The following is a 25,102-nucleotide window of genomic DNA, read 5'->3' on the forward strand; positions in this document are numbered from 1 at the left end:
AAACTACCTGGCAATGTATTGCTAATAATAGATCACTGTGGGCTAGGGTATAGTTCAGTGGTACAGTGCTTGTCTAGCATGTGTATGGCCCTGGGTTCCATTCCCAGCACCACAGGAAAATAGTAATAATAGGTTATATTATTGTTATATAATCATAATAATGGATTGTTATATAGAAATAGATAATAGATAATTATCATAATCTAGGGAAGAGATAGGACAGGTGAAGCCACCTTTTTTATTTTACACGCTGAATTTGTTTTTACAATGATCATATATTTTTTAACTTTTTATTTTAAAATAATTGCAAATCTCCTTCTAGGCGCAAGCAATAACAGAGAAATACTTGTATGCCCTTCACCCAACTTACCCCCACACTTATACCTTACATCACCATATTACAGTGTCACATCCAGGAAATTGACACACAGTGATGATTTAAAAAAAAAATTTTTTTTAGTTGTAGATGGACACAGTATCTTTATTTTTATTTGTTTATTTTTATGTGGTGCTGGGGACCAAACCCAGGGCCTCACGCCTGTGAGGCAAGAGCTCTACATTGAGCTACAACCCCAGCCCTGATGATTATTTTTAAATTGTAAAAATACAGGTGGAAATGTTAAGAAAGTCAAGCTCCACTCAATAAAAAGTTAGACCTTCAATGTCCACGTGAGGTTGAGCAAAATGTTTCATTTGCTACAAGCATGAGACAGAAGGGAAAGCATTTATTAAAGACTTGGTTTTAACTGCTTTTCTTAGTGGGCATCCCACTTTATTTATATGGCTTTTTTCATAATAGTTCTGCCAAATAAACCACTGGAAAGTCACCACCCATCAAGTGACAAGCAATTGTTCCTATAACAGACAGAATGAGCAGGGAGCTGTGCAACCTCACCTTTAATGTTTGCCAAAATGGTGGTGTTTTCCGCATCCATTATGCAGATTCCACGATCCACATCCAAGCTTAAGGCCACATATTTGCCATTAGGAGATAACTTACAGGACGCTATGAAGTAATCATGGTTGGTCTGCCACTGAAAGAAAGGAACAACTGAAAAGTTGTTTTTCCTTTCTCTCTGACCCAGGTCTGCCCGGTAGGACTTTCTGTGATGATGGACTGTTCTGTCCTTGAACCATCCAACATGGCGGCCACTGGCCACATATGGTCACTGAGTACTTCTAATGGGCTAGTGAGAAGAAAAGAACTGAATGCTTAAGTTTGCTTTTAATTCATTAAATCAATAATATCTGTGTCCAGGAAGGACACAGAGAATACCTAGAGACATGGCAGCAAGGTTGTAGCAATGGCAACTTTCTTCCTATTCAGTTGGGTAAACAAGACTTTACTAAATATCTGCCCTATACACAGACAAGACCAAAAAAACAAACAAACAAACAAAAAAAAACCCAGCCCTCCCCAACCCTACACCCAAGGGCAAGAAGGGGACAATGAATGGACTGCTCAACAATGTAGGAAAAGAGGATCTCTCTATACATCATAAATTATAGTATTGTATTATTGTGATAGCTTTAGAATTTTCCTCAAACTCTTTATCAGTCCTCCCTCCAACAGGTGGAATAAAAGAGCCCTCCTCTTGAATGTTGCTTCTAAAGAGTAAAATGTGGCAGAAAGGACAATGTGGTATTATGTTATTAAAAAAATCAAGGGTCTGGGGTATAGCTCAGTGGTAGAGCAATGTTTGGCTTTTTCAAGGGCCTGGGTTTAATCCCCCAAAATTAAAAATAAAAATGAAAAAAAAAACATCATGGCTTGCTCCTTGTTCTTTCTTGGCTCATGTACGCTGTGGGAGTTAACTGTTATGTCCATATGTCTCCCTGGGGGTCCACGTTGAGATGAACTGAGACCCTGCCAACAGCCATGTGAGTGAGCCATCTTGGAAAGAGTCCCTTTGGCCCCAGTGGAGCCTTAAAATGACTGTAGCCCAGGAGACAACTCTATTGTGACTTTACAAAATACCTGAGCCAGAACCACCCAGTTAAGCTGCTCCTAGATTTCCTATGTGAGATATAAATGTTGCTGTTCAAAGCTGCTAAGTTTCAGAGTCATTTATCAAGCAGCAGTAGATAACTAGTTGAGCTTCACCGTTGGCAAAAGGCATGGATGACTTGTGCAACAAAAATAAATAGAAGTACTTTTAAGGAAGAAAGAGAAAAGCACTTCAAGTAGAAAAACTGGCTAGAGCCAAAATAATTGGAAACTTACAACAGAAGAAATAAACATGTAGGAAAATATTCAAAGTAAAGAAAAATCAGTGCAAGTCTTGCTTTTCAGCTATCATATGGACTAGAATTTTGTTTAAATCATGATATCTAGCATGTGAGAGTAGGAGATGGTGTATTCCTCTTGAGCACCTAGGGTATGGGTTGGCATAAATTTCTCAAAGGCATTTTTTACAACTCTATGCTTTTTAAATTAGCAGTGACTGCTGGGTGCAGTGGCACATGCCAGCAATTCCAGCAACTCGGGAGGCTGAGGCAGGAAGATTGCAAGTTCAAGGCCAGGATGAGGCTGGAAGATCACAAGTTGTTCAAGGCCAGGCCCAGCACCTTGGTGAGACCCTAATCAACTTGGTGAGACCCTGTCTCTAAATAAAAAAATATTGGGGAAAAAAAAAAGGTTGAGGATGTGGCACAGTGGTTAAGTGGGTTCAATCCCCAGTACCAAAAAAAAAAAAAAAAAAAAAAAAAATTAGCAACAAAATCTAGTTATATACCCTAAAACTGGAACATGGCTGGGCACACTCACACATGCCTGTAATCCCAGCAACTCAGGAGACTGAGGCAGGAGGATTGCAAGTTTGAGGCCAGCCTCAGCAATTTAGTGACCCCTTGTCTCAAAATAAATTAAAAAGGCTTGGGATTATGGGGCTGGGGTTATGGCTCAGCCATAGTGGCTCGCCTAGCATGTGTGAGGCACTGGGTTCAATCCTCAGCACCACATAAAAATAAAGAAATAAAGTACTGTGTCCAACTACAACTAAAAAGTAAATATTGAAAAAAAAAAAAGGCTTGGGCTTATAGCTGAGTAGTAAAGCATCGCTGGGTTCAATCCCTAGTACAAAAAAAAATTTTTTTGTTTTTTTTAAGGAGCGGAGAGAAGATAAAAGAAGACAAAAAGAAGGCCATAAATTGTTGCTGAAGGTAGAACAGAAGAGCTGGGAACAGAGACGGTCCCTAGTAGGCCCTGAGCAGAGCTGAGGTTGCCCAGGCATGGGCAGGAAAGGGTGGGAAAGGGTAGATCTCAGGCCGATTTGGTGGATAGATAGTAGCCCCCTCTAAGACAGAAAGAGAACAGATTGGGAAAGGCACAAAGTTATGATTCTTTGGCCACAATGGCCTGTGTCCCATGGCCTCAGCCCTACTTCCTGTCTCATCAAATTCAAATAGCCCACAGGGGACCCTGAATACCATGCCCAACCCCAACCCAGCCTCTTTCTGTGTAGCCAAACCCTTCCCATCTTTCAAACAGAAGCCCTTGATCTGCCTGTTACACCCCCTCCACCATCTACATCTTCCAAACTTTGTAAGCGATGACCACCATAGAGTGCTGTATACATCTACATCTTGGTCCCCAAGAAAAACTCTCCATTCCTGGAAAACTGGGTTTTTGTCATCACTCCTAATTCAAAGTCCAGCCCAAAGCTACAAGGCCCAGTCAAGATCCTGAGCCATGGGGGCAGGATATACATACCAGCAGCTGGCCTGTTTCAAGGTCCCAAGTCCTCACTGTTTTGTCATAGGATGCTGCAATAATTCTAGAAATAAAATGACAAACATTGGGCCTTAACCACAGAGACAATCAGGCCTGTGGTTTCTACGAGGACTTTTTCTTCTTTTTATAATTTAGGACCAAGATTGCAAATAATACAAGAATCTTTCAAAAGATGCTCCATGAGCCCCACTGGGGAGTAGTGTGTTCCCATTCAAAACAGAGACAATCTAATATTACTAATTATCTTCTGTACTCCTTCAGCCAGCCAAATACGTTCTTTTATATTTAAGGCTTTAAAAGTAGCATTTCTTCTGTTCTGTAATTTACAACATCCTTCTAAGAAGATCTTTATAATTCATAAGGACCACTCACTTCCCTCTCTGCTCATGTCTTTTTAAAGGAAAATGCTTTCATAGACAGCTGACTTTGTTTTGAAATATTTTATTGTACATTTAGCTAAAGACAAATGTACTTTTGTCTCCTTATATTCCACATTTCTGTGGCAAAGTTTGTCTCTATAAAATCCTATGAAATGTAAATCCCATTCTAGTTATTTTATTAGTATACCAGTTTCAAAGCTGCTGCTCAGGAAAAAATCTAAGCCATTTTAAAGCAAGTAGTTTTGACTGTTAAAGACCCACCTCCCATTTCTCACATCCATGTGAATAGATTTACGCAAACACATCCCTGAAGCTTTCCTCTTGTGAGCCACTGCTTCCTATCCCTGACCCTTCCCAGATGACAGCTCATGCTTTCCTAGGCCTCAGTTTTCCCTGAAAAACAAGAGCCTTGACTAGATTGCTAAGGCCCCTTGCAGCTGCCACAGTCTCCATGTGACTCAGGGTCAGACAGGTTTAATGATTCACTGAACTCCTTCAGAGTCATATTCACAGCTGAGAGTTATTACAGTGACAATCACAAAGCCAAAGCAGCAAAGAGAAAGGAGCTTGGGTGACATCCTGAGAAGACAGTCTAGGTTTCCATGAAGAAAATTCAGATTGGATTAACCACAATAAATGTTCTCTTTTAAGTGCTTTAAGTTTTCAATGTGCTGTCACATCCACTTGATTTCTCACAACAAAGGAGTAGATACCTTGAGCCCCAATAAGGGAACATAGTTGTGTATTTGCTTTAAAAATTTTTAAAACAAAACATTGTCACTGTCATGTCTGTACAGTGGGCTGCCGGCTGCCTCTCACTTTTCCTGCCCAGAGTAAACAAGAGGAAAGGTTACCTTCTGCTGTCAGCTGTGATGCTGCACTCTGTAACAGGAGCTGAGGGCCCTTCCTCAAAATCCCGAATCATAGATCCATCCATGGCATCCTCAAATCAGCAGGAGAGAGAGGAGAGAGAGTGGTCACAGCTATGTTTGCTGAAGTCATGGACTGAGGTCAACAGCAGCCTTTAGCTTTCCTACTGGTCTCTATGACTCTCACTCAGTTCCAAAGATCAAAAGGACTTTCCAACACCTCCCTGATCCTGAGCAGGAAGGATGCCCTTGCCTTGCACTGCATCCTAATACTCCCCTATTGCTCCACACACACCAGATGGGCACTGGCCACTCTTGAAGCAGAACTGCAAACAGATAATATTCTCATTATTTACTGGCTAAAAGGCTTTGCAGAATCTAGCAATATCTTTCAAGAACTTTCTTTTTAAACATTACGTCCTTTGACCCAACATTTCTACTCTGAGAGGGCCCTCCTAACAAAATAAACATGTCTGTGGTCAAGTAAGTATGCATAAAAAGGTTCATCCATGATTGGGGATATAGCTCAGTTGTAGAGTGCTTGCCTAGCATGCATAAGGCCCTGGGTTCAATCTACAGCACCACAAAAAAAAAAAAAAGAAAGAAAGAAAGCGAAAACAAGTTTAACTCAGCAAGACCCTGTCTCTAAATAAAATATTTTAAAAGGCTGGGATGTGTCTCAATGGCTAAGTGCCCCTGTGTTCAATCCCTGGTATCAAAAAAAGGAAGAAGAAAAAGGTTCGTCTTGCATTGTAGGTAATGTGTGATGCAAAAATAAGGCAAGAGTCTAGGTGTCCATCTAAATGGGAATGGTTAAAATAAACTGTGGTGGTACATGCCTGCAATCCCACTACACAGGAGACTGAGACAGAAGGGTCTTGCAAATTCAAGGCCAGCCTGGGCAACTTAAGGAGACTCTGTCTCAAAATGAACAAACAGAAATGTAGCCTGCCCAATAGGGGAGCACTGACAACTGCTGACAATTATGCTGAAGGTCAGTAATGACAGAATGTGATGAGAGCAAAGCAGGGTACCAGAGTAGAAGGGTATCTATGGTAGCAAAGACAAAATATTTTTAGTAACATATGTGCCAACAGCTTTTTAGGATAAACAGCGGGGGAAGAGGTTACAGGGAGCCCCACTGACACAAGTTATTGGTAAGACAATGACTCATTTTTTTTTGTTTGTTTTCTTTTTATATTTCCTTTTTTAAAAAAATGACTAACTAGAAAGGTCTTGCATTTGTTATGTAAAATAATGGTGCCAGGGTGTAGGAATTTTTTAGTCTGAAAAGGGCAGGTCTGTGACAACACTCCCTGGATATATAAAGACCACTTAGCATCAGGACTCCAAGGCCTTCTGGTAAGGGACCCCATGTTCAGGGGACAGGTTTAATGATTCACTGAACTCCTTCAGAGTCATATTCACAGCTGAGGGTTATTACAGTGACAGACACAAAGCCAAACCAGCAAAGAGAAAGGGGCTTGGAGTGAAGTCCAGAGAAGACAGTTCAGGTTTCCAAGAACTTCTGTGGAGTGGCTAGAAAGTGCTTAGTTCCTCCAGCAACAAGTTGCAACAACATGTATGAAGTGTTGTCTTCCGGGAGAGGGCTGATCACATAGGAATTCTCTGCCTAACACACACCCAACTTCCAGACTTCCAGAAGAGAAACAGCTTGTACAAGTAGTCAAGGGGAGTGAGCCAGCCTTGCCATTTAGAGAAACCTCCTATGATTGTAGGGAACTGTTCACCTATCAGGTTCCTAAATGTAAGTCAACGGCAGCCTTGCCAAGGCTAGCAGCCCCAGGCCTGCTATGTGAATGCTTTGCTGCACAGACCCAGGCCTCAACTCCTATTCCAGAAGACCTGAAATAATGGGGTCATTTCAGGTGATCCTAGAAGACCCTACTCAAAGCCCAGTGAAAGGAAAGGACATCAGAGGTTCCAAAGTGAAATGTACCAAGACAGGTCCATCCAAAGCTGGTAACCTGGGCTTAAGAGTCCAATGGTTTAGGAAGAAAGGGCTAGTAATGACAGCCTGAAATCCAACTTCCCTGGCTGGTATGTTGCTCTACGGGGATATATATATATATATTTTTTTTATTTATTTTTTTATTTATGTGAACTAAGGAAATGATAACTGTGGGGCCTGGAACTGAGAGAGGCCCACAGAGTATGGAGAGGGCCCCCTATCAACTAAAAGCATTACTAGAATGGATGGGTACTATGGGGCTGTGCAGGTTCAGTACTTAACAGTGACACCCCATGGCCAAGAGGAAGAATAGCAGTTACGGACTGAAGAGCCTGCTCTCTTCACTTAGCATTGGGAAGCTGGATTCCAAACGCCAAGTGAATACTGTGGATTCAATTTAAGGGGGGATACTAGTCAGATTTTGAATGATTGGGGAGGAAGAGGCTATAATAACAGGAAAATTCAAGGATATGTGATAATATGTGTAGCTCAAGTGTACTATGGATACATATTCAGTATTTCTATGTGGTTGGGAGAAAATGCCCTCCAGCAATTTCAGAGCAGCTAACTCTGGGGTCATGAAATGATGAGTTTCTGTGTTTATGCATTTTCTGTAATAAAATCATATTGCCCGTATGAGAAAAATTACCAAACATATTTTTTATGTTTAAAAATATATTTTACTGTGCTCTAAAAGAAAACACAGTAATAATAAAGAAATAATATCATAATTATGCAAATGGCTTATGTATCCTACTTCTAGAAATCTACCCAAACTTATTTTTTTTAATTACAATAAAGAAAAATGCCAATATATTTCGAGGAATATTGGAAATGGAATGAAGGATGACTTTCTTCCCTGATTTCTTCATATGGACCTTCCAAATTATTCACAATGATCTACATTCAAAAAAAAAAAAAAAAAAAAAGGGCTTTTGAAAGATGAAGTTAGGCTGGGGATGTAGCTCAGTTGGTAAAGTGCTTGCCTCACATGAACCACAAGACCCTGGGTTCAATCCCCAGCACCATCAAAAAAAAAAAAAAGAAAGAAAGATGAAGTTAGATGTTCGGGTGCTGGCTGGAGTCAAGATTCTGTGAATAGAGAAGGTGGTTGTGCGCAGTAATGGCTTTATCCTCTTCAGAGGGGAAGAGGGGACAGGATGAGGGCAGAGGTTGAGGCAGGGAGAGCCACAGCTGGGGGGAAGAAAATAGGGAAAAGAAAAACAATGGGAAGTGAAAGAGCTCCTGGGAGGGGGCAATCAGTGGGGCCAGCCAAGTTAGGAAGCCCTAGGGAGAGCTGGCAGTGGTGGGGTTAGAGGGGAGCATGTAAGGAAGGCAGAGGGCAAGAGCCTCAGGATGCTCAGCCTGCCTGGAGATGGCAGCAGAGCGGGTAGGCAAGTGCAGTGGAGAGGGTAGGGTGCTCGGACATGTTTCTTGGGATAGGAAGAAGGATGGCTTGTGAGAAAGAGGAGGACATTTGAGGTAGCAAATGTAGAAGTAACTGCCTGTGGGTGGGGGATGGAAAAGGCAAGGAGCAAGGGCAAGTAGGCCATGGTGGGGAACAGAGGATATTTCCATGAATGGTCCCTAATTTGGGGACAACAATCAGAGTGGAAACAGGTAATATGCATTGATGGAGATAGGAGCCCTTTAGCCAAAACAGAGAGGGACACTATGACTGAAATGGAAGAATCTGTAGATGGTAAAGCAAAACACATATTTGGAAAGTTGCTATGCCCCCTATCCTAGGTGATGACAAGAGCAGGGATTCCCTTGTCCCCAGTGTATTTTGGTCACCCTAAGGATTAGAAAAGTGTTTGAGAAAGTCACAGTTTTCCCAAGGAGATCATGGGCTCTGGGGACAGGGATTTTTACGGGGCAGCTACAAAAGGAGACAGTGGCAGTCTGATGGGGTCTGGTCTGTGAGCTAGGCAAGCCTGTGGCAGCCCTGAAACACAGCTGGTCCTCAGATTTGAGAGACTCAGGAAGGCCCAGGAAGTCATGTAACTACCTAGGGTTACAGAGCTGGTAGGTCTAAATTGGGGTCTGAACCAGCTTGTAAAGTCCTCAAACCTTCCATCAGGTCAACCTGGCCTTGGTACCCACAGATGACAGAAGATGTTCCTCTGTAGTTATCTGTAGAGTCAGGAGATTTTGGCTACCCAGTTACCCAAAGCAGAACCAGGGAACCAGCCTTGATTCTCTCCACCATTCCCCTTCCTGCTTCTGAAGCCAGAAGACAACAAAACTCAGAACTGACTGTCCTCCCCCATGGATCACAGCCCCAGCCACACAGCCATCTCTAATTTGGCCCCTGACGGCCACTGCCACCCTCCAACCCTGCTTCCTCCTCACCCACTCCTCACTAAACAGCAATGCCTTCAAAAAAAAAAAAAAAAAAAAAAAAAACCTGTGCAGATCTTCTAGCATGTCCACAAAAGTTCTGGAAGGGCTCCAGGTGGTCCCCTCTCTGCAACCTTGCCTGAACATCATATCCTCATCCCTTGTGCCCCTGCCTCCTACACTTTGGGGTGCTGATCTGTACTCAGACCTACCTCTCTCAACCACCTCTCATGAACAGGTCCCAGGCCTGGTCATATTTCTGTCCTCTATGAAACCTAGACCTGGCCATACAGTCTCTGTGGTTGAAAGAGGAGACCCAGAGAAATAACAGCTAAGAAACCTCAGGTAGTACCCAGGCACAGCAGAACCACCCTCAAAAAAGCTGGGAGTTCTAAGTCTAGTGGTCTCATCCCCTGCTCTCAGAGCATCCAGATTCATAGACTGGCCTAAGCTACAATGACTTCTCTTTCTGGTTACTTGACACTAAGGCAGGTTCCTCCTTCTTCTTCTTCTGTTTTTTAATATTATTTTTTAGTTGTAAGTGAACACAATATCTGTATTTTAATGTGGTGCCGAGAATCAAACCCAGTGCCTCACGCATCCTGGGCAAGTGCTCTACCTCTGAGTCACAACTCCAGCCCCTAAGGTTCTTCCTTCTTGCAACTCTGTTCAGAAGGCCTTTACAAATCTTGGGATCCTTAAGTGTCAGGAAACAGTACTGCAGAACTTTTCATAAAAGGTACCTAATCTTAGTTGCAGAAGAACCTAACACAGAGCCACCTACCCACAGTTTCACAGTGCGATCATAGGAGCCACTGAGGAGCTTGGTGTCGTTCACGCAGAAGTGGCAGGAACTCACAACATGGTCATGCCCGCTCAGAATTTTAAATGGGATCTGAAAAAAAGGATAGACCGCATAAATTTAAGAAGGTTGTAGGAGCTGAGTTCAGTGGTATATGCCTGTAATTACAGTGGCTCAGGAGGCTGAGGCAGAATGATCGCAAGTTTAAAGCCAGCCTCAGCAACTTAACAAGGCCCTAAGCACTTTAGTGAGAACTTGTCTCAAAAAATAAAAACAGTTGAGGATGTGGCTCAGTGATAAAGCACCCCTGGGTTCGATCCCTAGTACCATAAAAAAAAAAAAAATGTTACAGGATACAAGGTCAATATATAAAAAACAATTATATTTCTAACCACAATACATGAGCAATATAAAAAAAATAAAACATTACAAACAAAAAACATTTGTAAAATCATCAAAAAGAATATATAAGAATTGACTGAACAAAGAAAATATAAAACCTACACTCTGAAAAAAAGATATTTTTGAAAGAATTTAAAGACGATCAAAATAAATGGAAAGACATACCATGTTCATAGATGGGCAGATATGATGTTTTTAATATGACAATATTCTCCAAAATGATTCAACACCATCCAAATTCTAAGCTGACTTATTTGTAGAAATTGCTAAGCTGATTCTAAAACTTTTATAGAAATTCAGGAGAACCCAAATAACCAAGACAATCTTAAGAATAAAGGTAAAGAGGGGCTGGGGATATAGCTCAGTTGGTAGAGTACTTACCTCATTATGCACAAGGCCCTGGGTTCAATGCCCAGCACCACAAAAATAAATAAATAAATAAATAAATGTAGAGGATTAGAGGACTCACATTTTCTTATTTCAAAACTTACTACCAAGCAACTGACCAAGACAGCATAATAATGGCATAAATACAGAACTACAAATAAATGAAATATAACTGAGAATCCAGAAAGAAACATTTAATTTTTATAAGGGTGTCAAGACAATTAAAAAGAGACAATAGCCTTTTTTAGCAGTTTTTGCTGAGACAAATGGCAAGAGAACAGGGTTGGACCTTTACCTCACACCATCTATTAAAACAATCTCAACGTGGAATCAAAGACTCAAATGTAAGAGTTAAAACTATGACTCTTACAAGAAAACAAGTGTAAATGATTTTTGCATTAGGCATAGCGTCTTAGATATGACACCAAAACACAAGCAATAACAACAAAAATAACAGGGTGGACATTAGCAAAATGAAAAAAAAATTGTGCTTTGAAGCACAATTTCGAAGAGAATTTTCACTTCAGTAGTACATATAATAAAATTGGAACAATATAGAAGTTAGCATGGTACCTGCACAAGGATGACATGCAAATTCATGAAGCATTCTGTATTTTTAATGATCAAATCTTTGTACAATATATTTAATATGACAATATTCTCCAAAATGATTCTAAATTCTACTTTTCTACTGACATTTCTAATTCTAATGTAAATATTTATCAATAAAGAATTAGTTTTTTAAAAAGCATATCATCAAAAAAGTGAAAAAAATCACATAATGGGAGTTTTTTAGTTTTATTTTTTGGTCCTAGGGATTGAATCCAGAGGCACTCTCCCATTGAATTGTATCCCCAGCTCTTTTATTTTTTATTTTGAGACAAGATGACACTTAGTTGTTCTGTTTGGCTGTGAATTTTCGATTTTTCTGCCTCAGTCTCCTAAGTTTCTGGGATTACAGGAATGTGCTACCATAAATGGGAATAATTTTTAATAATATGTATGATAGGGGACTTGTATCTGGAAAAAATAAATATTTATTATTATTATTATTATTATTATTATTATTATTATTATTATTATCATTTTGTGGTGCTGGGGATTGAACTCAGGGCCTTATACATGCAAGGCAAGCACTCTACCAACTGAGCTATACCCACAGCCCTGGAATATATTAAGAACTCTTACAACTCATCAATAAAAAGACAAACACCACAAATAAAAAGTAGGCAAAAGAGCAAGGGATGTAACTCAGTGATACAAGATTTTCCAAGCATGAATGATACTCTGGGTTCAATGCCCAGAACAGAAGAAAAAAAATAGCAAAAGATCTGAACAGACATTTCTCCAAAGATATGCCAATAGTTGATAGTAAATGAAGAGACTCTCAACATCATTAGCCATTAGGAAATGAAAATGAAAGCCCTAGTATGATACCATGTCACACTAATTAAGGTAGCTGTTGGCCAGGGATACGGAAAAATGGAAACTCACTTTGCTGGCAGGAACACAAAGTGGTACAGCTATTTTGGAAAATAATTTTGCAGTTTTTCAGAAAGTGAAATTAGTGAATTAAAAATATGACCTAGCAATTTCACACCTAGATGCAGACCCCATAGAAATGAAAATATCCACACAAAAAGTTTTTGCCAAAAATGTTCATGGCAACATTATTAATGCATTAAGTAAGAACAACCCAGATATCTAGCAAGTGATGAATGAATAAATAAAATTTCACAGCCAATATTATAGTTTGGATGTGAGTTGTCCCCAGAAGCTCACGTGGGAGACAATGCAAGAAGCTTTGGAGGAGAAATGATTGAGTCACAGCCTTAACTATGACAGTGAATTAATCCCTGGTGGGATTAACTGAGTGGTAACTGAAGACAGGTGGGGTGTGGTTCATTCAGCCTATGGTTATGGGTTATATATTTTGTATCTGGAGAGTGGAGTCTCTCTGTTTTCTGATCACCCTGTGAGCTGCTTCCCTCTGCCATACTCTTCCACCATGATATTCAGCCGCTCCTTGAACCTGGGGGAATGGACCTTGGCTATCTATGGACTGAGACCTCTGCAACCAGGAGCCCTCAAACTTTTCCTCCTCTACAGTTGTACTGGTCGGATCTTTCAGTCACAGCAGTGAAAAAGCTGACTAAAACAGCCATACAATGGAATATTATTTGGCAAAAAAAATAAATAAGTACAGATGCATGCTACAATGTGGATGAAACACTAAAACTTTAGGCTAAGGAAAAGAATAATAATAAAAAATATTAAAAAATAAAAGAATAATAATCTTTTATTCATAAAAGACCACCTGTCACTTGATTCTCTTACTATGAGAGGTCTAAGATAGGTGAATCTATAAAGACGAAAAATAGATTGGTGGTTGCCTCGGCTTGGGAGGATGAGCTGTGGTAAAAGGGAGTGACTGATAGCTGGTACAGGGTTTCTCGGAGAGTGATGGAAACATTTTAGAGTTGTTCGTGGTAATGGATGGTGTGAAGAAAGATAGAACAATGAGATGAGGAAAGCAGACATGCTCAGACTAAGTCCAAGGAAGCGTAGGCGTGGGTGGCACGCAGGGTTGCGGGTGAGTCCGCGGTTCGGAGAACAGCAGGACTATGGAGATGCGGAGGACTAGAAGATACCTGCCTTGAGAAGGTATGGAACACAGGGATAAGGGAACTCATGGGATCCGCCACTAGAGGGCATAAGCAAACCGTGGTAAGTGGCGGGCAAGAGTCCTCTCTGCACAAGACCCTTGTTGCCGCAGTAAGCTGCGGCCGGGAATCCCAGGGACACCTGGCATCTCCTCCAGTTGGCCCTGCTGCAGCAGTTTCTGAGCTTTTCCCCTCCAGGGATGCTGCTGACAGGCAGAGGACAGTGGCTGGAGAAACCAGGTGGGTCACCCAGAAGTCACTTGCTGGCCTGCGCGCCCTCCCTACCCATGGGGGCCAGGTCACTGCCCCTCACCCCAGGGGTGGTTCTGACCTTGGAGAGGGGCTGGTGGTCGTCCCAGAACCTTTCCTCTGACATTATCTCCTGTTTCACAGGCTTCTGCGGAGCCTCCTTGTCCAAGGCCAGGGGATCGAGAGAGGCCAGCAGCCGGCTGTGGTATATATCCGGGATGGACAACTTAAAACGGCGCTTGGCTCTCGCCACATAAGTAGCCCCAGGCATCTTGAGAGGCCAGAGCATTCCCGGAGGAACCGACCTCTTCCAGTCCTTGCTTATGGGTTTTGGGGAACCTGGCCTCCTGGAAGCCATGTCTGGACCCAACCCGCTGGTGGCCACCCATAGGCCTGGCCAGAACAGTAGCAACACGCGCGCCTCAGGAGGCCGTTCGACCCACGAGCTACTCTGCTGGCCACCTACTCACCTGCAGAGTGAAAATGGTTCCTCCCACCGCAGAACACTGCTACCCCTAGAAAAATGGAGTCAGGCTCTGGGCATAAGAGGAAGGGGACAGAGCATGCAAATTTAGTAACCAATCTTTGTGCCCTCATTTGGGTCTTCCTAGCTCCTTGTCACAGAGTGATTTCTGTGTCCTTTGCATGCATAGGAGCTCCTGGGCTCATCCACTTCATGTCTGTCAGTTGACAGAGAAATGATCAATGAGTTATGGAATGGCCCCTGGACAGAATGCATACAGCTGTTAGGAGAGGGTTCACACAGTTTATAAGACTTAAGGGAAAGATCTGTCACAAGGTGAAAGGGAAATGCTACCTGTAGTCAGATAACATTGCCTCATGGCTAAAAAAGACTGGATGGAATTAGTCCAAAATATTGAAGCTGTCACCTCTGGGTGGTAAAACTAGAACTGATTTTTCCCCCCTTCTTTCTCCTTTTATGGTTGTTCTGATTTATGAGGTTAATTTCATAATGTAAAAACCTCTGCATTTGGCTTTTTCTCCACCCTGCTCCTACCACGCTAGGACTGGAACCCAGGGACATTTTTATGTTAGGCAAGCACTGAACCACTGAGCTGCACTTTGCTTTCTGAAAAGGTTTCTCGTGGGTACACATGAGGTGGCCTCAGAGCAGGGACCCAAGGGCTACCAGGGCAAGGCTGTGGGTGCACATCCTCCTACTCTGACTCCTTGCCTATCTTGAACACTTTAGTGACACCAACTCTGAGAAGATAAGGACCCCAGCCAGGACCCTGGCTCTGTGCTGCTCCACTTCCAAAGAACCACCCCCCACACACCCACATCCTTCAGTATGTCCAAACTGACCTTACAGTGCTCAATCCTCTTCATAACAAAACTATGAGAAAATCTTCATTTTTAATTTCTTTTTTAAAATTCCAGGAAATTAAAAACCCAAGAAGAAAATAGAAAAATGCCACTTTAATTAAACTGTTCAGTCTGAATTTTTCCCTCTGACACTAACTGAAGTTAAAAATAGAAATCAATTTATACAACCTTTCAAGGCAGACTTTGAAATGGCAAGGTTTTAGAAATTATTTTACAGCAGGAATTTACATATAAATACAATCTGTACAATACATTAACTGAACAGTCAATGAGTTTCCTTCATGGAGGAGATCTGATACTGGGACAGGCCAGGGCAGAATTCAATTACTGCCTTCTTAATGGGAGACATTTCAGCCTGAAAAGAAAACAGAAAAGAGAGAGAAGGTAAGTTAGAAATAAACTGAAAAAATGAAACAGCTCTGTGAGGGCTGAGAATTCCACACCTCACAGTGGAATGTCTCCATTATAATGAAGACACAGGATGACCATTATAATGAAGCATAGCTTATTCTTATCTTAAACTGCTTCTTCTGTTACCCCCCAAATGTACAGAGACTCACTAACTCACATCTCACATTAGGACCTGTTTCTAAGAGCAATCTCTAATCCTGGTTTCACTTATCACTTCAGCCATTGTATGGCCTTTAGAGAAGGAACTAAAGTATGTTTGCTTCAGGGGCAAAAGCTCCAAAATCTTCAGTCTTATATCTCAATTTCATATATATAAAAATGTTTATGGCGACTCTACTTAGAGTAGGGCTGAGTCATACTGGTTCTAGGCCCCTGCTCTATGTAGAAAATCAAATGTCAGCTACGTACAGTGATGCATGCCTGTAAACCCAGCAACTCAGGAGGCTAAGGCAGGAGGATCACAAGTTTGAAACCAGCCTCCACAACTTACTAAGACCCTGTCTTGAATAAAAATAAAAAAAGAAGGAGGTGAAGTTCAGCGTAGAGAATCCCCAGTGCTAAAAGAAGGAAGGATAAAAGGAAAGGAGCTAAAATAAATCTTTTCTCTTTATAAGCTGATTATCTCAAGTATATGTTATAGTGATAGAAAGTTAACATATGTGTACATTTAGAAAAATCCAAAGACCTGAAGATGACTTTTTAACATCAATAGTACTTAACACATAGACATTGTTCTTCAGGTTTTGGTCTCAATATAGTAAAAGTTGTAGATGTCACTCAGCACATAGCTACTTGCCTATGTTTTCTGGCCCAGTCTACCACATGCTCCTAATGGGCACAAGGGCTTCCATCTGTGCCCCTTCTATATGCAGGTAAAGTTCTGTAGGAATGATGTGCCAGATGACCAACACTGATCAAGAGTGATATCAGGTATGGGTGAGATCATGTGGGCACATGACTTAACCTCCATGCTTGGCTTTCCCCATCTAAGAGATGGGGTGACACAGAGTAGGGCGAAGATGAAATGAACTGATACCCAGGTGTGCTTCCTGGTACCTTCTTCCCTGTCAGTACTCACATAAAGGAGGAAAGGGAAACATGAATTGGCACAGCTACTTCAGAAGGCTTTGGATTCAATTTAAATATTCACATCCTTTGTATTTTTGAACCATGATAATGTATTGTCCTTCCAAAAGAAATAAATGAGGCCAGGCATAGGCACACACCTGTTATCCCAGTAGCTTGGGAGGCTGAGGTAAGAGGATCATGAGTTCAAAGTCAGATTCAGCAAAAGCGAGGTGCTAAGCAACTCAGTGAGACCCTGTCTCTAAATAAAATACAAAACAGGTTTGAGGATGTGGCTCAGTGATTGAGTGCCCCTGAGTTCAATCCCCTATAAACCACCCCCCCCAAAAAAAAGAAAGAAATGAAAAAAAAAAAAAAAAAAGGCCTGGGGATATAGTTCAGTCAATGTGTACAAGGCCCTGAGTTCAATCTTTAGCAACACACACACACATACACACACACACACACAGAACAAGAAGGTGGAACCTGCCTTTCCAGAGAGCAATACTATAAGATCATAGTTATTTAAAAAGGCATAAATACAAAACAATAAAGAAATCTAAGCAGAAAATCCCCATGGGCACAGGGATTTACAAAAGGATCACAGATCTCAATGAGATACAATTTTGGGTAGGGCTGAGGTGATCAGGGTTCACCGGGCTATTCCCCCCTTTATCCAGGGCCCATTGCTGGGCTGTGCTTCCCAGTGCTGGAGTGGCCAGGTGGGCCAGGCAGCTATTCTGGCCATGGGCTACAGATGGAAGTAAAATGTAGACTTTGAGGCAGGATCATAACAATTTCAGTGCCTTCCTCCAACCTGTCCCCCTCCTCTGAAGACCACATGGGCTGAAGAAGGAACAAGCTGGAATCTGGAGCAGCTTCCTCAATTGCCTTCATGCTTCAGTATGGTAAATCACTGGGACTTGGGGGTTGTTTTCAGCTGAAGTTAGGTTACTCTGCTATGACTGTGTATTCATTTTGGAAAAAAATAGGTAGTATGCCTATCTTATTCTGTTCACACACACACACAAAAAAAAAAAAATTCAAATAGATCAAAAACAAAACTACAAAAACTTTCAAGTAGGGTTGAGGAAGTAGCTCAGTGGTAGGGCACTTGCCTGGCATAAGCAAGGCCCTGAATTCAATCCCCAGCACTACTTTAAAAAAAAGAAAAAAGCATTAGGGTAGTGTGTATATGGCAGTGGGGTTACATGTGTGGGCATAAACTTTTTTTTCTTTTCTTTGGTACTGAAGAAAGAAAGCTTCTTACCCCTGAGATACATCCTCAGTCCTTTTTATTCATTTTGAGACAGGATCTCACTAAGTTGCTGATGCTAGCTTGAACTTGCAATCCATCTGCCTCAGCCTCCTGAGTCACTTGGATTACAGGCATGTATCAATGTACCCAGCTAGTGTATGTGCAAATTATATTTAATAAACACACCTGAGTTAAGGAAGGTCTTTTTAAAAAGATGATGTTGTAAAACAACAAAAACTGGTAAAAACGAAGTAGTCCCAAAAGTAAAACTTCTGTACAACAAAGTTTAAAAGTAACATGTAATACACTAAAATACAAAGACTTAATATACAAAAATATTTTTTATTTTCTAAAAATCAGCGAAACTGTACTGGCAATTAAACAATCCAACAGAAAACAAATGATGAACAAAGGACATGAACAAGCTATTTACAAAAAAAAAAAAACAAACAAACAGCAAAAGCTGAGAAACATGAAAACATGCTCAACCTTGATAAATGAGAAAATGCAAATTAAAAAATGAGAGATCATTTTTTACCCATCATACTGACAAACATTTTTGTAACACTGGTAATTTTTGTAATCAATGTAGTAATCAAGTACTTTATTTAAATGAACATAGCCATTTTGGAAAGTACTTTGGCAATATTTACTCATTATAAAGGTTCATACCCTACAAACCTGTTATAAATATAAAATTATATTTATATTAAAAATGTGCATAAGGCTGGGGCTGCAGCTCAGCAGTAGAGCACTCGCCTAGCACATGCGAGGTCCTGGGTTCGATCCTCAGCACCATATAAAAGTAAATAAATAAAGGTATTGTGTCCTATTACAACTAAAAAATAAATATTTTTCTTAAATGTGTACAAAAAATGTGTGAATGTGGGCTGGGGCTGTAGATCTGTGGTAGAGTGCTTGCCTAGCATGTATGAGGCACTGGGTTTGATCCACAGCACTATATATATATATATATATATATATATATATATATATATATATATATATATAAATAAATAAAATGAAGTATTGTGTCCATCTACAACTAAAAATATTTTTTTAAATATGTGAGTGTAACAACATACACAAAAAATGTATGAGTGTGTATATTGTACAGTTGCACAGAAATGTCTTGAAAGTTCATGTGAAACTAAGGATAGAGGTTACTATAGAGAAGGAGAGGTTTGGGGAATTGGTCAAGGACCCCCTTAAGTTTTATCTGTGAGGTCTGAATTTGCATATTAATAATATATTCACATATTACTTATGGAATTAAATATTAAAACTTGTTAAAAAGCCTAGTGAATATACAAATTTCCCATTTCTGGTATTTGCTTCTAAGCAAACACATTAATTATCGAGTAAAGACCAACTGTTGCCCACAGCCTACCGTCTCAGCAGCTCCTGGGGTGACAGGTCAGCGGTCCCTTCTTCATCACTCTGGCTGTCACTGCTGTCAGTACTCTCAGAACTGCTACTTTTCTCTGATTTTTTATTCTTTTGCTTACTTTTGTGTTTGTGCTTCTTGTGTTTCTTTTTCTGGAAAAAAAAAGAAAGAAAAAAAATGGGGAGAATAGAGGAGAAAGTGGAAAATATGTTTTTCTCCTTAATTTGGTGTGATGAAAAGCTAACTCAGTGGGTGGGGTGGGGGAAGCTCACACTTGGGAGAACACTTGACTAGCATGAGTGAGGACGTGGGCTTGATCCCTAGGGCCACCAGAAAAAAAAGGCTAAATAACCCAGGCATTTGGTTGTTTGCTGGAATCAGTTAAAAACAAACAAAATCAAAACCCTTCATTTAGAGATTTAGAGTGAGCTTTGACCAAACACAGGCAGACAGAGCAGATAGCTGTGCATACTATCAACTATGTACACTGACACGGCCAATGCTCTAGTAACTGACACAGCAGAATCCAGCAGATAGGGCAGGACCCCCTCTTGAAACTTAGCTCCAGTCTTATTTGTGGTGACCTGCACCACCTCCCATGAACTTGACTGGTTCATTTTGTCAGGCCTGAGAAACTATACAATAGAACAGCAAGCAGCCAGGAAAAGCGCAGAGAAGAAACTAGCAGATCAATGAACAGCAGGGCACTGATATTTAACAAATAGGATTTGGTTTTCAAATCTGTCAGCACAGGTGTTTTCTTTTTCTCTAATTGAGAACTTCAGTCGTCCTCCATGCTCAGGAATCCCTTCCTCTGGTAGACGGTAATGGAGCCGTTTCTTATGTGTTCAATTTCTGGGCCAGACCACACTGGCTACATAACTACTTAATATTAACCTAGTTAAAAGGCTTAAAGAAGACATGGATGATAGACTAAGAGACGTCAGCAGTAAAAGTACATGCTGCTGGAAATCAACTCGGGAGTTTCTGCAGGCTAGGCAAGTACTCCACCACTACCTTATACTCCCAGTTCTTTTTATATTTTTATTTTGTGATGGGGTCTCACTAAGTTGCCCAGGGTGGCCTGTAACTTGTGAGCCTCCTGCCTGGGCCTCCCAAGTAGCTGAGATTATAGGTGTGCCCTACCAAACTTGCTGCACCACTATTCTATCTATTCAAGCTTTCTTCACTTCAAATGGCAAAGTTACCAATTAAAATCATGATTTTTAATAATGTCAAAGTTGGGCTGGAGATGTAGTTCAGTTGCAGAGCACTGGCTAAGCATTCATGAGGTGCTGGATTTAATCCCCAGTATCAAATAATAATAATAACAATAACAATGACAAAAATAGTTGAGGCTAGGCGTATAGCTCAGTGTAGAGTAACCCTGAGTTCAATCCCCAGTACCAATAAAAAAAATTAAAACTGAATAAATTAAAATATGCTGCTCTTAAAGAAAAACAAAATTGTGAAAAACTGAAAGTTTGCATTGAATGCCAATATTATTGTGAAGATGTAGAGAGACCTGTGTCCCCTATCTTGGCCAAGGAATATGCTCCTTGACTGGCTTTATATGGCATTCCAGGGGTTTCCCTGGACGCTAGAAGCAGCAATGGGAGACCCAACACCAACCCTGAGGCACCCATAAGTATTCACCTTCTCTTTCTTTCGTCTGTGCTCTTTCTTAGTCTTGTGTTTTTCTTTGTTCTTTTTATGTTTCTCCTTTTGAGGTGTCTCAAGTTTCTGACGAGCATCTGAAACACAAATGTAATAAATGTGATTGGGAGAAAATTTAAAAAGTAAGTTCCTATATCCCTGAATTAGGTGTAGACAAAATGTTTAACACTGAAGCAGAACTATTTTTGATCCCTTTATGCCTCTCTGATAAAGAAACAGATTAGTACAATAGACTACAGTGCTATGTTCAGGAAGCTGCCAGAAACCTCAATATAAGACCTGTGCATTCCAATCAGTACCCTGCCATTGCCTTGTCTTCCAGGGGAACCTCAGATGAAGATAAAGCCAGACCAGAATGCCCAGAGTCTGTAAGTTTTTAACACCCTCAGGAGAGCTCAGAGGCAGACAGAGCTGAATCTTGGCTCTGCCACCAGCTCTCCAAGTCTCCATCCCCTCATCTATCAATGGGGATAGTAAGAGTCCCTATGTTATTAGGAACACAGGGAGTATGAGATAGGATCTAGCACATGAATCCATAGTCCAGAATCTGGTACATAAATGTCAGCTCTTCATATTCATTCTCTCTTTACAAAAATTTTCCAAGAATTTATCTTAGAAGTGGTAATAATTATAAATATCATCTAAAAAAAAAAAAAAGAAGTGGAAAGGAGATCAGTGGAATAAAAGTGAAAGAACAAAGAGGAGAGAAGAGGGGAGGAAAAGAGGAAGAACTGGGAAATTAAGTTGACCAATTATGCTATGTGCATGTATGAATATATCATAATGCATTCCAATTTTATATATAACTATAATGTACCAATTAAAAATAAATAAATAAATGGAAGACCAATTGAGTAGCAGAAAGGGGGAAGGGGGAAGGAGAAGGTGAGGAAAGGGGAAGTACTGGAGTATAAGAAAAAACTAAATACTAGCATTAAAATAACATAATGTGGGCTGGAGCTGGGGCTCAGGGGTACAGCAGTTACCTAGAGTGTGTGAGGCACTGGGTTCAATTCTCAGCACCACATATAAATAAATAAATTAATTAAATAAAGGTCCATTGACAATTTTAAAAATATTAAAAAAAAACATAATGTACAGAATCATTAAAGCCAACTAAAAAATGGTGGGCACTATGGTGCACACCTGTAAACCCAGCAACTCAGGAGGCTGAGACAGGAGGATTCCAGCCTCAACAATTCAATAAGGCCCTGAAGATGTAGCTCAGTGGTAAAGCACCCCTGGGTTCAATCTCCAATAACAACAACAAAAAAAACCACTAAGGATGGCCACGTGTAGTAATTCACAATTGTAATCCCAGGACTTGGGAGGCTGGAAGATCACAAGTATGAGGCCAGCCAGGGAAACTTAGTAAGACCCTATCTCAAAATTTTAAAAAAGGGCACAGGTGTGGCTCAGTGGTAGAGCACCATGTGGCTCAGTGGTAGAGACTAGGGGTTCAATCCCTAGTCCCACAAAAAATAAATAAGAATAAAACAATAAAGAAGTTACTTGGGCCTAGATTTTCCACCTCCAGCCCAAAATATTTTCATTGATTGTTAATTTGCAGGTAATCAAACCAACAAAAATTCACAATAGTAGAAGCAGGGCAAGTCATTAAATCAACTTTTTCCACCTACAGATGTTTCAAGAGTGTGAATATTTTCTAAACCCAGTTAACAAGTGCCTATAATTTTCTAAACTTACAGTTAGTCAAAGATTTCAAGTCGGGTACGGTGGCACACTCCTGTAATCCCAGTGGCTAGAGAGGCTAGAGAGGATGGACAATATTTAACTTCAGAAAGAACTAATTTTATTTGCTACATTAGCCAAAATATAATTTTTTATTTTTTTTTTATTTTTTATTTTTTTGTACAGAGGATTGAACCCAGGGGTGCTTTGCCACTGAGCTATATTCTCAGCCCTTTTTATTTATTTATTTTTTCATTTTGAGACAGGGTCTTGCTAAATTGCTGAGCATCATGAGTTCAAAGCCAGCCTCAGTAAAAGTGAGGCACTAAGCAACTCAGTGAGACCCTATCTCTAAATACAATACAAAATAAGGCTGGAAGTGAGGCTCAGTGGTTGAATGCTCCTGAGTTCAATCCCCAGTAAACCTCCCCCACCAGAAAAATAGATTTCTAAATTTGACTTCACCATTTTTCTTTAATGCTAGTTTTTAGAAAACCATGTCCCCTACATAACCCATATACCAATTGTTATTAACTATTTTGTGGGTATTAAGGACATTCTGGGAAAGGGGTATAAATAATTTAGTTGTCAAATGTTGATACCAATTTTTTATTTATTTATTTATTTTTATACTCTGTTGCTGAGGCCACTCCAGGTGCAGATTTTTTTTTTTTTTTTTAATGTGGTGCTGGGGATTAGAACCCAGGGCCTTAGTGTATGCTAGGCAAGCACTCTACCAACTGAGTTATATCCCCAGTCCCTGACACCAATTTTAAACTAAAGATTAGAACAACAAAAGCAAATGAGAAAACCAATTTACTACAATTTTTCCAAGTTTCATATTTCTTTTCTCTGCTTTCTAAAATCTCTTTAGAAGCTAGTTAATTAACCAAATCAATATTTACATGTGGATATTATAGGAAACTATAAAACAGATCATAGAATTATATACTATTTCTATATCTGGGTCATGTTATCAGATGTTTGTTATCCCAGACTTCAAAGAGATGATAAAAATCTAGTCTAAACATTTTAACATGAGATGTCAATTTAAGCTGGCACTGCACAGATATTGGGAGAGAAGGATGGACAGTATTTAACTTCTGAAAGAACTAATTTTATTTGCTACTTAACCAAAGTGTAATTTTTTTTTTTTTTTTTTTGGTACAGAGGTTTGAACCCAAGGGTGCTTTGCCACTGAGCTATATCCCCACCCTTTTTATTTTATTTTATTTTGAGACAGGGTCTTGCTAAATTGCTGAGGCTGATCTCAAATTTTCAATCCTCCTACCTCAGCCTCCCAAGCTACTGGGATTACAGATGTACACTGGAATGCCAAGCATAAATGAATTTTAAAATACTCTTCTCCACATAATTCCTCCCATCTAGAACTAGAACTAGTGCTAGAACTTTCCTTTTTTATTTCTATAAGTGATAAAATTTAAGATGGTTAGGCTTCTACTATAAACACCTGAGAGTTAAAAAAGAAAAAAAGTTTTAAACTTCTCTAAAACTGTAAAGCAATAGCTATTACTCAGGCTCTTGGTAGAAACAATGGGTTTCAAAATGTGGTTGAAAACAGAAACTGATAAAAGCTTGTACATTTGTTGGGCCTCAAGTTAGATTAGATATGCAGATATAATAATGCTGTTAAAGTTGTCACATCTCAGGGAAGACACATGCTAATGCAAGCAGATGAACCAAGGAACTCTGGACTCACTGGGGCAGAAGACAGGAGGCAGCCGCGGGCCAAACTCTTCTCTTTCATCTATCTCCATCTTTTGTATAGGGAAGGGTGTGGGCTCAGGAAGGACCAGTTCACTAGCTGAAAAACACCAACATGTTAAGTTCATTAATTTTCCCAGTATTAGTGTGTTTGAGTGTTTAATTGATGTCTTTTGCCACCAAATGATTTTTCAATAATCCTGGCACTACCTTATCAACCAGGCTGAAAAAAGACTATCTTTTTAAATAAAAAATTTACTATCTTTTAAATACTTATCAACTAGGACAAGTTGGAAAATCAATATTATTAAACACAGCTATACTAAAAATTTGTTAGCTATTTATACCAGATAGAAAAAAGAATAGAATAATAAGGCTGGGGATTTTGCTCAGAGGTAAAGCACTGGCCTACCATATATGAGGCTCTGGGTTCTATCCCAGAACCAAAAAAAAAAGAAAGAAAGAAATCATTGATTGCTAATCACCCTGGTTTAAGCCCATTAAGTCCCAAGTGTTCAATTCTGTAAATAGGTTAGTGAAACTGACACAGCTGCATTAAAATAGATTGAAAATCATAATCTAAGGATTATATTATTTATTATCATTAATGATATCAATAATAATGTTAATAATATTAATGAACACATCTCTAATCATTCACCTATTACTTTTCTCAAAAAGAAAAGAACTGTAAAAAAACTAAATATTTATTTCAAAATTACCAAAAGTTGTATATTTCT

At 40.0% G+C, this 25,102-nt stretch overlaps 2 protein-coding genes and 1 pseudogene across 3 annotated transcripts in view; 1 reads left to right on the forward strand and 2 right to left on the reverse strand.

Moving 5' to 3' along the window:
• The window catches only part of Wdr88 (WD repeat domain 88), a 37,796-nt gene extending 23,725 nt beyond the window's left edge, over nt 1-14,071 (reverse strand). Inside the window, exons 1-5 of the mRNA XM_076837550.1 lie at nt 13,883-14,071; nt 10,082-10,192; nt 4,968-5,056; nt 3,713-3,776; nt 896-1,034 (exon numbers count right to left, since the gene is read on the reverse strand). Of these exons, the coding sequence (XP_076693665.1) occupies nt 896-1,034; nt 3,713-3,776; nt 4,968-5,056; nt 10,082-10,192; nt 13,883-14,071 (592 nt within the window). The remainder of the gene's footprint in view (nt 1-895; nt 1,035-3,712; nt 3,777-4,967; nt 5,057-10,081; nt 10,193-13,882) is intronic.
• LOC143384578 (U6 spliceosomal RNA) lies at nt 11,407-11,506 on the forward strand (annotated as a pseudogene).
• Nucleotides 14,072-15,221: 1,150 nt separating the features above from the next.
• Nucleotides 15,222-25,102, reverse strand: part of Gpatch1 (G-patch domain containing 1) — a 45,225-nt gene continuing 35,344 nt past the window's right edge. Inside the window, exons 17-20 of one of the 2 annotated variants that reach the window (XM_076838378.1) lie at nt 24,358-24,462; nt 20,925-21,022; nt 19,272-19,420; nt 15,222-15,502 (exon numbers count right to left, since the gene is read on the reverse strand). In XM_076838378.1, the coding sequence (XP_076694493.1) occupies nt 15,472-15,502; nt 19,272-19,420; nt 20,925-21,022; nt 24,358-24,462 (383 nt within the window). In that variant the 3' untranslated portion in view covers nt 15,222-15,471. Of the gene's footprint in view, nt 15,503-19,271; nt 19,421-20,924; nt 21,023-22,652; nt 22,717-24,357; nt 24,463-25,102 lie in introns of those variants that run through there. The other variant, XM_076838379.1, reaches the window with a different exon arrangement.

Source organism: Callospermophilus lateralis, chromosome 18 (assembly GCF_048772815.1).
Source record: "Callospermophilus lateralis isolate mCalLat2 chromosome 18, mCalLat2.hap1, whole genome shotgun sequence".
Classification (NCBI taxonomy): Eukaryota; Metazoa; Chordata; class Mammalia; order Rodentia; family Sciuridae; genus Callospermophilus; species Callospermophilus lateralis.